General features: G+C 41.8%; 1 protein-coding gene across 2 annotated transcripts; it reads right to left on the reverse strand.

Moving 5' to 3' along the window:
- Positions 1–1,056: 1,056 nt before the first annotated feature.
- Positions 1,057–13,690, reverse strand: LOC129189974 (equilibrative nucleobase transporter 1-like). 2 transcript variants are annotated; one of them, XM_054792223.1, is made up of 11 exons: positions 13,265–13,690; positions 13,060–13,206; positions 12,352–12,451; positions 12,053–12,254; positions 10,555–10,684; positions 8,866–8,942; positions 6,231–6,328; positions 5,447–5,458; positions 5,315–5,342; positions 2,214–2,345; positions 1,057–2,084 (listed from the first exon to the last, which is right to left on the reverse strand). In XM_054792223.1, exons 4-10 carry the CDS (start codon positions 12,237–12,239, stop codon positions 2,338–2,340), a joined length of 540 nt encoding a protein of 179 aa, XP_054648198.1. In that variant the 5' UTR covers positions 12,240–12,254; positions 12,352–12,451; positions 13,060–13,206; positions 13,265–13,690; the 3' UTR covers positions 1,057–2,084; positions 2,214–2,337. The 2 variants fall into 2 exon arrangements, with proteins under 2 accessions (XP_054648198.1, XP_054648197.1); XM_054792222.1 differs by lacking the exons at positions 1,057–2,084; positions 2,214–2,345 and adding exons at positions 4,413–4,670; positions 4,767–4,887.
- Positions 13,691–14,157: the final 467 nt, after the last annotated feature.

Here is a 14,157-nt window from a genome sequence, read left to right on the forward strand (position 1 = left end):
CACACACACACACACACACACACGCACACACAGAAGGATAGGTTAATGCACGGAGTATCAGCATGTGTTCACCCACATATACAGACGTGATGGAATTGCCTAATATGACTTTGAAATTGCACAACACAGCCTTCAACTCTACATCACCGCGGTTACACAAAGAATAAATTGTCCTCATCTTCTCCACCCTCCAACATACTTCCACTTCCACTGTGTTGAAGAAAATTGAAAAAAAAAAACATTAAAAAATCCTATGAAGACATACAATTTAATAGAATTCCATTTTTGACGATTGACTAATGCGGTGGTTCTCAACTGGTTTGGTTGCGGGACCCACTGTCACCCCCCCGGGAAGCGGTGACCTAAATTGCGTAAATCAGTCAACTTCTCAAATAGCTTACATTTAAAAAGGGACTGTAACAAAACACGTCTTATCCAGCGGATATCTGCAACTGTGTGTTGGACAGACGGCACGTCCCCACTCCATGTCCACACTGACAAAGTGGACCATCAACATAGCACGCACCTTGTGGCGGCGTAGCAAGCGAATAACAGACGAGAACTGGAGGTGCGTTCGGACATCGGGTTATTACATTGGACAAAGAAATGTTCTCATAACTAAACGGCTTCAGTGCCTTTTTTCTTTGCCGTTTTAAAGCATCTGTTCACCCTGAACTTCTGTCCTCTGACTACTGTGCCTGACCTCGGCCCGGCCGAACACTTGCGGGATCATCTTGGACATGATCTTTGTGCTGGGGTGACCAACACAGCCACGTTGGATGACTTGCAGCAACTCCTGGATGAGGAGTGGAATGCCATCCCGCAGCAGTGTGTGACCATGGCTGTCCATCATCCACTCAGGCTCCTGAATGTTAAAAGCAAACAGAGTTGCAAAACCTTGTCCCTGGTAAGACTTCAACTGTCCAGTCAAGGATAACAACCTGTTAAATGGAAACACTGATTAAAATTGGTTTGGTTTAATTTGATTTGAACATGCATGCAAGTTACAACGGAATACATCACATGATTCATTTCACAATTCCACATGTCCAAAAGGAGCAGGAAGCAGCAAAGCTGATTTAATCCTGCCCCCCCCATCCGTTCCACGTCTCATGCAGTACATATGATTCACTTCCTGCATTCCATATGTCATTTTTAATACACAGAATAATAATACGGTAATGTAACAATATGATGATGTAATTATTAAGATTTTATCAGTATAATAATAAATAAATACTAAATAGAAACAAGCAGAACAGAACAATAAATATAATCATCAGTATAATACAAAATAAATAAAATTAAGACAAGCAACAAAATGACAGTTAGTGCGGTCATATTTTTGAGTGTAAAGAAATTGGTAAAAAAAAAAAAGAAAACAGCACAAACACTCATTTTAACTGCACAAAACGGTACAAACAAGACTGTTTTGGTTTCATTGGGAGCAAATTGGCTGGGTGAACTCTGGTTGACCTACAACAAATGTGCGATATCTCAAAAACGAAAGCAGCACAAACGTTCATTTTGGTTGCACGAAACAGCACAAACAAAGAGGGAAAAATGAGACTATTTTGGTTTCATTCTGAGCATGTCGGGGGGATGATTATGTAATAGCCCAAAATGTCAATCGTTAATAATTCAAAAAGTATAACAGCACAAATGTTTTTTTTAACTGCACAAAACAGCACAAACAAATGAGACTATTTTGGTTTCATGGAGCAAATGGGGGGCTGGGTGAACTTTGGTTGACCCATACAAATGTGTAATACCTCAAAAATGAAAACAGCACAAACAATCATTTTAACTGCACAAAACAGGCACAACTGCAGCACAAACAAAAGAGACTATTTTGGTTTCATGGAGCAAATGGGGAGCTATTTTGTTATTAAATAAACTGTAATAACAAAAGCAGCACAAACGCACAAACAAACAAATGAGACTATTTGACCAGAGTTTTGCGTGGGGTCGGGGGCCAACTTCACTCAGGTCTCTAACGAGTCTCATTTTACTGCTGTTCAAGCTGTTGTTTGGCTCGCTGGGATGCAAGACTTCGACAGTGCAGGAAGACATTGAGGGGGTGGCTGAAGGATGAAGACAAATGAAGGTAGAGATTGTTTGTTGACACAAAACAATAAGAACATCGTCCTGCCAGTTTGCCAGTCCCTCCTTAATCAATCAGGCAAACTAATACACCATCAGCTGGCACTCACGTATAAAGGATCTCCCTCCAGAACAGAATCCACCACTGCAAAGCAGGCGTACTGCAGTAAAGAAAACGTTGCTCCCAGAGCATGGATGAGCCCGTACAACTTGCCAAAGTGACGTGGTGGGAAACTACACACCTGTAAGGATGACCACATAACACAGTCAAAGGAGGGGAGACACAAGTACTTCAGGACTTTTGATGAAAGGGTATGAACATTTCATCTCACTACTGCAGTGTCCATTGTAATCAAGGTTAGAAATATTATATGTTGTGCTGACAAAGTTCAAAAATCCCCTGAAATACCATAGGGACCCAAATGATACTGTACAGTCATGTGATATTTTTTCTCCAGGAAAATGTCTCGAGCCTTATATCGTACATGCAAACTGACCGTAAACAATTTCTGCAGAATCAACTCAGATCGTTTCGCAAGAGTGGGCAAGTGAACAACAGAGAAGGCTGAGAAGGTTATGCTGCAAATGTTAAGATGATGGTGTCAATGAAGCAGAGTCATGAACCCTCAGGCAGCTCAGGAATAGATAGATATTACCGAGTGTAATGTTCGGCGACAAAGACGCACACACCGGCTGGCTAACAACCTTTGGTATTGTTAGATATTACACTTATAGATTCAGCCTACGAGCTCAGTGCATTTTTTTCAGCTTAGTAGCTTCTCATAGAAGGCCTTCATGTCATTAAGTCAGCCATGGCATGCCCCACATGACTGAGTGGATAAAACAGTTCTCCTCCCACTCAGTGTGGAAGTGGTAAGTTGGTGCCTTCTTAAGTTTGGAAGAAATAAATTTGAGGCTAACTTTTTTGCTTGCTAGCTTGTTAGCTCGCTAGCTAGCAGCCATATCGAGTCCCTGCAGCAGTGATGTATACAAATAATTGGAGTGCAAAGGTGACTATAGGGGTGTTATTTTATGTTTACAGGGGTCAGGTTCTCCTCCCACTCAGTGTGGAAGTGGTAAGTTGTTGCCTTCTTAAGTTTGGAAGAAATAAATTTGAGGCTAACTTTTTCACTTGCTAGCTTGTTAGCTCGCTAGCTAGCAGCCATCTCGAGTCCCTGCAGCAGTGATGTATACAAATAATTGGCGTGCAAAGGTGACTATAGGGGTGTTATTTTATGTTTACAGGGCTCTCATAATGTTTAAAAAAGTGTATTTAGAAAGTCAACCAGGTTTTCTATGTTGTAACTAAGAAAATATTCCATTTATTAACAGTGAATCCTACACTGTGAAAATTAATTTATCACGATGGGGTCTGGAACCAATTCACCTCTATAAACGATGGACAACTGTATAGACAGTGTACTTTCATTCTGGGCTCTCTTCCTCATTGATGATAGAGTCCAGCACTGTAACCAAATATATCGCTTTGACTTTTTTAATACAAATTGAAACCCCTTTAAATTGTGTGATCATTGACTAGTTCTCTAGTCCAATGAACCAGGACGTCATTGAATGACTGTAATGTGACTATTCCCCTCATTCTTCATGATAATGGATACATTTCATAAAATAAATGAAATGACTCAAAATAATCCAAACCCACTGCACGCCTGCTCATGCCCGACTATAGTCGTGGCCAAAAGTTTAGAGAAGGACACAAGTGCTGCACTGGCGGTGCCCTGATCCTGCAGAAAAATCGACTTTTGGAGAGAGTCACTTGCTGGACTTTCTTAGGCGCCTTGAAACCTACTTCACAACATTTGAACCTCTTTCCTTGACGTTCTTAATTATCTGATGAATGGTTGATTTAGGTCCTTTTGTGGCAGGGCTGAAATGCAGTAGAAATGGGTTTTTTTGGGATTAAGTCAGTTTTAGTGACTTTGCAATCAATTGTCATTCATGTTATCACTCCTCATATCATAAAACCATCATAAAAACAGAGGCAGCACAATTGGGGAAAATTAATATTTGTGTCATTCTCAAAACCTTTGGCCATGACTGTACATTTCATAAAGACGTGTAATTATATTATTAATTATCACAAGTAATTCATAACATCTGTCACCTTGCACATGAGAAATCATCAAAATGACTCAAATTAAGACTGAAAATAATCCACAAAGTCAAGGACATTGCAGTAAAATAGCAGAATAGAAGTGATGGGACAAGCAAATGGGCTGTAACACAATCAGTATGAGGGAGGGGGCAGCACGGTATGAAAGGCCTCGCATGAGTGCCCCCTAAGATGCAGGTGCGTATGTATCTTTGCACGAGTCACTCCTCAAGGACTTGTTGCGCCAATCTGAGCAAGTTTACTCACGCCACACCGATGAACGCTGCAAGGCCGCCGTATAGGAAGGAGATAGTGAGCACTTGCATCACAAAGGTGAAGTACTGAAGTGGAAGTACAGGGACGGCGGCGCATATTGAGAACACCAACGCCATCAACGCCGTCAGGAAGAGAGAAAGAACCGTGGACCACAGGTCTGCTTCTTGTTCACTAATTTCTACACAAACACACACCACACAATATTGTTACTCCTTTTATGTGGTTGCAATAAGACTTGCATGATATCTGGAGATTAGGTCAGACGTTTTTGTACTTAATGCTTCATTCCGTATGCAACAGTGATGAGGTGTATCTCCATCACCTGCCACCCGGGGTTTACGCTTGTGTCTGTCCAGGATGAGGCCATTCCAGGAAGCACACAGCAACCCAGTCAGCTGTGTGAAAGCAAAGGCGTTGGTGTAGCAGCTAACTGCACACACGTTGGCGATGCACTCAATATTAGTAATACATTAATTCATTACATTTTGTAATATTCAGTGTTATTTAAGTTTGTTTATTGCAAATTACTGCAGGTTTCTATATGAGGGTTGAATCATTTTGAGTGTAATGGTAAATGGGAAGTCATTTTCATACTGTATTATTGTCTACGGCCAGAGAACGCAATTTATTTCTTTAAAAAATGTTTTTTCTTATTTAACACAGCCACAGCCGTGATCATGATCATGATTCCTCTGTTCCTTCAGTTAACGCATTTTACCTTAATAAGGATGCGGCTGCAATAGTACAAACAAAAGTTTACAAGACTTGCATGTCCCGTGTGTGTGTATGTGTGTGTATGTGTGTGTATGTGTGCGTGCGTACCAAGGGAGGGCTTTCCACCGGTCAACCTCTGTAGTGTGGGGTTGAGGGTGCCAATGAACAGAAAACCTCTCAGTTGGATCACAGACAACCAAATAAAGGCAAAGAGGAAGAATCTGGACAGGACACACTCACGGAAGGTTTTCTCTGCAACAGAAGTGAATGCACACATACAGGCATTGTGGCAGCGACCCCAGGATACGAAAGTTGACATCCAATTGCAGGTAAAAATGTATATTTATTCATTGTTGCTTCCATGCAGCGACAGGATACCAACAAAAGAGCAGCAACATTAATTCATGCTCCGACAACGGCTCACGCTCCCGGCTCACCTAAATAATCCAAAACGCAATTGACAGCATGTGTGTGAGAACAGAAAGATAAAACAGGAGGAAACCAGGACGGAGCAAAACGGAAGTAATACAAAATAAAAGGGTCACACTTTACAATAAGGTACGCAAAAACACAGTAGTTGCTGAGGAACTAATGAAGAACTAATGAGGAACTAATGACTAAGGCACATAAATTTAGACTAGTTACTGAGGAACTAATGAGTACAGTAGTTACTGAGGAACTAATGAAGACAGTAGTTACTGAGGAACTAATGAGTACAGTAGTTACTGAGGAACTAATGAAGACAGTAGTTACTGAGGAACTAATGAGTACAGTAGTTACTGAGGAACTAATGAGGACAGTAGTTACTGAGGAACTAAGGCACAAAATTTAGGGTAGTGACTAAGGAACTAATGAAGAACTACTGAGTAACTAATGAGTAGTGGTTAAGGTTAGGTAGGTATTCAAGCATGACACAGCATGATTTATTAATACATGTCTGAAAAACCGTGATAAGAGTGAAGCCCCAAAATTCAAACTGCGATATGACGAGGGACGACTGCATATGTTTATGGAAGCACTATACCTGCTTTTGCCGGCTCCTCCTTTGCAACCTGCCTTTCATCTGTTGTAGTCTGAGTGTCGGCACACTCTTCTGGCTTTTTAAATTTTCCACAGGACAACCTGAGGTCAAAAGTTACAATAGTGTGTGAGAGAGTGTGACAATGTACATGTACAATGTGTCAAACCACTTCTTTAGGTCTTTCCTCATTTTTACGACACCATGTTTATCTGTAACGTGGGATCAAGGCGGATTGGTGCAGCGCCTGCAGTGAAGAGGTGAAGAAGGAGCTAAGCTCAAAGGCAAAGCTCTCAATTTACTGGTAGATCTACGTTCCTACCCTCACCTACGGTCACGGGCTTTGGGTGGTGACCAAAAGGACACGTGGCCAAAATGAGTTTTCTCCATAAGATGGCTGGACTTTCCCTTGGAGGTAAGGTGAGCAGCACTGTCACTAGAATTGCTGCTCCTCTGCATTGAGAGGAGCCAGGTGAGGTGGGTCAGGCATCTGGTCAGGATGCCTCCCAGGCGCCTCCCCGGGGAGGTGTTCAGGGCATGTCTGACCAGTAGGAGGCCTCAGGGAAGAACCAGGACAACTTGGAGAGACTATGTCTCTCAACTGACCTGGGAACGCCTCGACATTTGCCAGGAGGAGCTGGACGAAGTAGCAGTGGAGAGAGAAGTTTGGCCTTCCCTGTTTAGGCTTCTGCCGCTACAAACAGATCTTGGATAAGCAGAAGATGGATGGATGGATGTTTATCTATATGCTCAGTTTCTTATTTTCTGATATGTTTTTACTAGGGACGTCCGATAATATCGGCCTACCCATATATTGGCATAAAAATGTAATATGGGTCAATATCGGTATGTTTTTTTTTCCCTATAGTGAAAGCCGATATAGCCCTTTAAGCGCCAAAGTGACACCATTGCTGAATTTGCTGCTATGGTGCCACGTGTAGTTAATACTTGACACCAGGAGATGGCGGACAATCTCTGTCACGTCAATCTGAGCGGCAGTTGTGGCTGTGTTTCTGTGCAGAGTTTGGGAGCTTGTGGACTTTATGGACTTGCGGCAGGGGGTCTGCTCGCCGTGTCAGCGCGGCGCATGCTTGAGCAGATGCTTGGCTGTGTTCGGGGTGGCACGGCATGGTGGGTTATCAGGGCATCACTGGTGGTGCGGGCGGGGTGGCGGTAATGTGGAGGAGCGCAAAGGTGGCGGCGGGCGGGCTCCTCGGCGGAGGGTGTGCGGCTGCCGGATGTCTTGGGTGTTTGCTTGCGGGTCACGTCAAGAAGCTAATGGCTGATGCTGTATCCATTGGCTTTGCAGCAGATGTGTGTTTTGACTGTCATCTGCAGTCTTCAGAAGGGTCACTGTGGTGTGTTGCTTATCATCTGTACTTTCTTAAAAACGACACCTAAAAAACTTGTCTAGGAATTGAACATATTGACAAAATGAACCTATTAGAAGTTTTCAAGGTCAGATTGAAAACCACCGTAGACCACAGCATTCTCTTTTTACTGGAGAAGCGCAAGAACGAAGGACACACTAAAGAACGTAATGCAGGAAGAGGGTACGGTATCACGGTTCTGGGAAACAGGAAGACGGTCCTGAGCACGTGAATGATGCTGCAGGCAGAAAGGAACAGGAAACTGGCTCGGAGTGAGACGGCCAAAACAAGCATGGCTGCCGAGGGGTCTTACCTGTCGTTGTGAGACTGAGATAAGTTTTGCACCCTGCAAAATATGCCGCGGAAAATGTCTCACCGGGCTGGCGCGTTTTTTAAATGCAAATTCTGAAACGTGAATATGTGGGAATCCACTGAGGTCTCCCAACATTTGACCTCTTGTGTGAGATGTATTTTTTGCGATAATTTTATTTAAACTGCAATTGTACATCTGTTGAGGTACTGTGGTTCAACTTTCGCTGTACAGTATCAAGGTTTATGAATAAATTATCGCTGTTTTGTGGTTGACTCAAAAAATATTGAAAGACAGCAATGTTATGAGACATGATGTTCGATTACATTAATTTTCCCACTGTATGGAGACTGGCTAATGAGCCAGCAAAGCTGAGCCGACATGCCATGGCTGAGAGCAAATGAAAAAAAAGGTTCTCCTCTCATTCCGTGTGGAAGTGGTAAGTTTTTGGCTTCTTTGTCCTTCTTCCTCACTCCATTTGAAACACTTTAAGCTTAGAAAAAGTAAATTGGAGAGGCTAACTAGTTATCTCTGTAGGTCGTTATGCGAGCGCCGGCTGTAGCCTGAGCAATGTGATGTAAACAAAGAACAGTAGTGTAAAGGTGACTATTGGAGTGTCATTTCAGGTCTACAGGGCTCTAATAATGTTAAAACCAGTGTTTAGAAAGTCATGAACAGGGTTTCTATTCTCTAACCCCCCAAAAATCCGTTTATTATTGAATTATTGAAATATTGAATCCTACTTTTGTGGAATTTCACTTATCGCGATCGGGTCTGGAACCAATTAAGTGCTATAACTGAGGGACAACTGTATTTAAATTAAAATTGCATTTTTTTTGCATTACAAAATAAAACCCCCAAAAAAGAAATTTGAAATATGGGCCAAAAACAAAATGAATAAAAGTTTATATAATAATAATGACCAAACATGGATTTGCCAGATAAAGTAGTATCCACCTACCTGCATGTTGGTGAAGAACATCATGATGCCACCCACACTTATGAAGGAAAGAGATGGAAAAAGCAGGTTGGACAGAGCTGATGGGAAAAGACAAACAACATTGTATACCTGATATCAGATGTCAGTGTTATTTCAATATTCTGGACCTTTTTATATTTTTATACATGAAATAGGCATGGGAGAGATACTATTTATGACATGGAGTTGAGAAGGCAAACATCAAGGTACCCGTGAGGTGAAGGCATCTAAAGAAAGACATTTCGTACATTATCGAGCTACAGATATAGACCGATAGCAGTGAGAGTATTCATGTTATATTTGTGCAGGTGAAGTTGACAACGTTCATGTCTTACTTCTCCATTTGTATCATGCATGGCTGCATGGTGGACTAGTGCTCCCTCTGCACCTCAAGGCCTGAATTTCACAAGTTTACTTTGTCATGACTTTTCAAAATGAATACGTTTTGTGGTGGCCTATTAGTAAAGAAAAATACATATTTTAGTCAATTTTACGTATTTTCAAGCACAAAAATGGCTAAACGAATAAATGAAAATACCAATACAAGGCATTCAGAAGACGCATTTAGAGATGTGATATAGAGTATTCTCTACTGGTCACCAGGTGTTGGTAATCGGATCGGTATCGCGGATACCAGCCTGAATTTTACTCAGTATCGGATCAGAAATTAAATCAGTGGTATCATACGTAGTAAACAGGTTTTCTATGCTCTAACTACGAAAATATTCCATTTATAAATAAGGAATCCTACTTGGTGGAAATTTACTAATGCAGTATACACTGTCACGGGTTCGCTCATTCGATACTGGTGGTGATGAGTTTTGTTTTATTTACACCCAAAAAGTCCCACACAGTGTGAAGCAGTGGAAAAATATGTACAGCGAAAACGCCCAAAAATATTTACAGGGCAAAAACTTACGGTAAATAAAAATAGACAACAAAAATGTCCAGAAATAGCAAACAAAAATACAAGAGCACGTTACCAGCAGTGTAACTTCTCACACTTCGCACTCCAACAGCCTTCAAATCCAACCTACTCCCACCAAGTAACAGGGCAGCAACCCTCTCTTTAAATACCCCCCAGGCCCCTCCCTCGGGCATACCAACAGATATGAACAAGGGGTATTTTAGTATTTCTGTATGTTTTGGTTTCAACCTACTTCACAAGCACTGACAATCCAGTGTGACAAAAAAAACCAAGAAGTGTATTTTATTATCACTAACACGCCAAGTAACTCAGCCTTGCAGTAAAACATTATCATTAAACTCATAAATGCACACAAATGATGAACACCTCCATATTGGCTCCTGATTAGCACTGTGCTCTCTGTGCTGGCCAGGCGCTGTTCACACGATGATGCGTTCAAGGGCACTACATAACTCTGACACTTTCCGATGAATACACTCAAAACGTGGATTAAATTTAAACTATTTTAACGCAACCGCTCAGTGCTCATATTAACACAGTTAAAGTGTGATTTACATGTTCTGCTACTATTAAAGAGACTAGTTTTAGGCAAATGGAATTTTGACACATGTGCTATCCTTTAGCCTGATTTACATTTTCAGTTCATTTGGAGCTGTTAATACATACAAATATATATCATCCTGTCCTGGCATTTATCCTTTTGTTAATAAAATACAGTAAAAACGGGCTCAAGGTGCACTCACATTCCATAGAGTCGAGCCACTGTTGTTCCAAAGCGGTCAAAGATGAAACCATTTGGGAGAGTGACGAATGTATTCAAGAAGGATGCAATGGTGAAGACCAGAGAGAACTGTTCATCCTGTCCAGTGCAATCTGACACACACAAACGCACGGGGATGGAGAGGAGGAACATTTAGACAAGTGTTTTCCAAGGCACATTTCAATTTCAAAATGTTGCAGCACAATACCAAATAAAAATGTCACAAAAGTTATATACAGTACACCAAAAATAATGGTTAGGTTAAATTTGTGCTTTCTGCTATCAAGGGCAAAAGCAATTTATTGTTCTGCCCATCTTTAGACGTCTCTGTCTCTATAGTCATGGTCAAAACCTGTGAGAATGACACATAATAATTTTCACAAAGTCTGCTGCCTCAGTTTTTATGATGGCAATTGGCATATACAGTGTTCCCTCGTTTATCGCGGGGGGTAGGTTCCAAAAATAGCCCGCGATAAGTGAAACCCGTGGCCAACTATATTTTTTTACAATTATTATATGTGTTTTAAGGCTGTAAAACCCCTCACCATACACTTTATACACTTTTCTCAGACAGGCATTAATATTTTCTCACATATCTGTCTTGTTTAAACACTCTCCAAGTTCAAATTTCGTTTGAATTTTAACAATCGACCTACTAGGTTGGACACAAGGAATTATTAAGTGACTCCTATGACCATGCCTCGTTGTGCCGTTGTCTAGCGTTTTTGTATCCTTGTTAAAATATATTGCTCCTGTCGTCATATTTTCCTCACACGGTTAGCTTCTGTTTCTTCAGTTGTTGACAGTATTGGCGGTTGGAAAGCAGCTCACACGGTTAGCTAGTTTGGTAGCTATGACCACAACAGGAGACAGCACAAAGGAAATTGATTGACAATGGTCTACAGCCAATCAGGATGCAGAAGACAATGGGCGGTGCAGAGAGAAGAGAGACAGAGCAAACTTTGTGAAAACTAATACTCACGTCATTCTCAAAACTATTGGCCACAACTGTACATTATTTGTAATTAATGAATCATCATTTTTGGACCAATTAAGTGAAATTGGATCATTTCCCACAGCACACCTGATGATCTCACAGTAATGTGCCACGGCACAGTGGTTGGGAATCACAGACTTATCCGATAAACACTTTATTTCAGGGGTCACCAACGTGGTGCCCGCGGGCACCAGGTAGCCCCCCCACGACCACATGAGGTGCCCGCAGGCCTGCTTTTCATTCAGGTTTTCAGTTAATAATGAAAGAACACTAGAAAGAAAAGTATTGTGAAACATAAAATGTGAGTTATGGATGCCAGCATTTTGTGAATGTTAGTTAAAACAAGCATATTTGATCTGTTTGGGTTGAAATAAGGTATGAAAATCATTTCTACAAAAATGAGTAGCTCGTGGCCATTTTCATTTTCTAAAAGTAGCTCTCGCAAGGAAAAAAGTTGGTGACCCCTGCTTTATTTCAAACACACCTAAGACCTGCGAGCCATTGATTCCTGTGGTGTTAACAGAACGTGAGCTGAAGAAGCCCTGCGTCTTCAGGATGAAAACAAGTGACACCCAGCCAAACTGGATTCCTGCAAAGCACAGACACTCCACCAGGCCCGTGACCAGGGAGAGGGCTCGTCGCACCCCCAACCATTTCTGACACATCAACATTGTCCCAACCTTTATCTGCCGAAAAAGAAGAAATGGATTTTGTATTAATGTCCATCAATCACACAGTATGGAACGTAAATCAAATGTGACGAGGGCCTTCCTGTTTACGCACATATGGCCAGATGCTGTCACGTCTATGCTCTTGTATCACATGCGTTCTTTTTATAGAGCAGATCCTCCCAGCCAATCACTGATCACTTCTCATGCTGCATCTGAAACAGTGATCGCCATTGATGAAAGATTAAATTATCCACACGTACACAAAGAATTTGTCTCATATCAGATGGACTTCATCTGTGCTGACACGGGGTTAAGTATCAGGAAGACGTACGCAACGGATGATTACATCTCTCCCCACCACAGAGTGATGATTGTCACAGATGACCTAGAAAAAAACGGAGTGGCCTGACTTCAACCTGACTGAACATTTACTGTTTCGATAGAATGACCAACACAACGTGCTCTACGAAAGTACTACAACGGGAAAAGTGCACAAAAGCCTCCGTAGTGCTGTAGCCTCATACAATCCTGTTGAAATCCGTTAAATTAGTACATCAGCTCAAGCAAAATTAAATCTGATTCTTGCATCCTGTGTTGAATATTTTGACATATATTTTAATGTAATAAAAATGATAAAAAACACAAGCAACAAGTTTTTTGTCTAAATGACAGTTACATTTCCAGAGATGTTTCCGGGTCCCTGAAAATGGAGGTGCTCTTAAATGGTAAATGAAAACAAATATTTAGTCGTCCGATTGAATATATGTTAGTTTCTTCTATACAAACAAGTATTTTTGAGGTATATTAGATGGTGTTATACCTTGACATGTTCCGATCCATCCACTGCAGTCTTCCTCAGAAGTGTCACCTGACCATTGTGAAGTGTCGTTTATCAACTGTATTTCCTGGGCGTAGTCAACCTGGTAGATCCGCCCTGTCTGCCACGCCACCAGCCACTCTATAGTATCTGGAGGACAGAATCCCTGGTGTGAGGGCATAAATAATTAACAAATCTTGTTAATCACCTCAAAAATTGGTTTGGGCATGCTTGATGCCAGTGTTTCCAGGCGGCTAATGGGAATGTTGCTCCAGGTGGTGAAGATGGCTTCACGGAGGGCATCCACTGTCTGGAACTGATGTCCATTTTTGTAAACTTCCCTTGCCATCCATCCCCAAATGTTCTCAATTGGATTTCGATCAGGGGAACACGCAGGATGGTCCAAAAGAGTTATCTTATTCCTTCATGCCAGCAGTTGCTTTGGACATCCTCCTCTCCAACTCCCACTGGAGAGCCCAGAGCTGGCTACAGGTACGATGGTTTCGGGAGATGATAAGGTTATTCCTCTGGAAGAGGTCGTTTGTCAGGCGGGCATTGTGAACTGCAGCGTTGTCACATCCTGACTGATGGCAGCCCATTCTTGCATAATCAATGCTTGGTGTTTATCAGAATTAGCAGATTTTTGTTTGGCCACCCACGTCTTGAGGATTGACCACAAGTTCCCCAAGGGAATAAGATTTAGGGAGTTTCCTGGCCATGGACCCAAAATGTTGATGTTTTGTTCCCTGAGCCAGTTAGTTATCACGTTTGCCTCATGACAAGGTGATCCATCATGCTGGAAAAGCATTGTTCATCATCAAACTGTTGTTGGATGGTTGAGAGAAGTTGCTTTCAGAGGATGTTTTAGTAGCATTCTTCCTTCATGGCAGTGTTCTTAGGCAAAATCGTGAGTGAGCCCACTCTCTTGGCTGAGAAGAAACCCCACAGATGAATGATTTCTGGATTCTTTACTGTTGGATTCTTTACTCGCCTTTTCTTCTCTGGACCAGCTTTTTTTCTGGATGTCCCAGACAGTCAAACCGGGGATTCAGAAGAGAAAATGGTTTTACCCCAGTCTTCAGGAGTCCAATACCTGTATCT

Source organism: Dunckerocampus dactyliophorus, chromosome 11 (assembly GCF_027744805.1).
Source record: "Dunckerocampus dactyliophorus isolate RoL2022-P2 chromosome 11, RoL_Ddac_1.1, whole genome shotgun sequence".
NCBI lineage: Eukaryota > Metazoa > Chordata > Actinopteri > Syngnathiformes > Syngnathidae > Dunckerocampus > Dunckerocampus dactyliophorus.

Bases quoted from the DNA above. Each gene is read 5' to 3' on its own strand.
- LOC129189974 (XM_054792222.1), bottom strand. From the start codon at position 12,239: ATGTTGATGTGTCAGAAATGGTTGGGGGTGCGACGAGCCCTCTCCCTG. The intron at 6,329-8,865 runs GTAGGTGGATAC...TTTTGACCTCAG, and splicing joins TGTTCTTCACCAACATGCAG to GTTGTCCTGTGGAAAATTTA. The intron at 4,888-5,314 runs GTACGCACGCAC...GCTTTCACACAG, and splicing joins CGGTGGAAAGCCCTCCCTTG to CTGACTGGGTTGCTGTGTGC.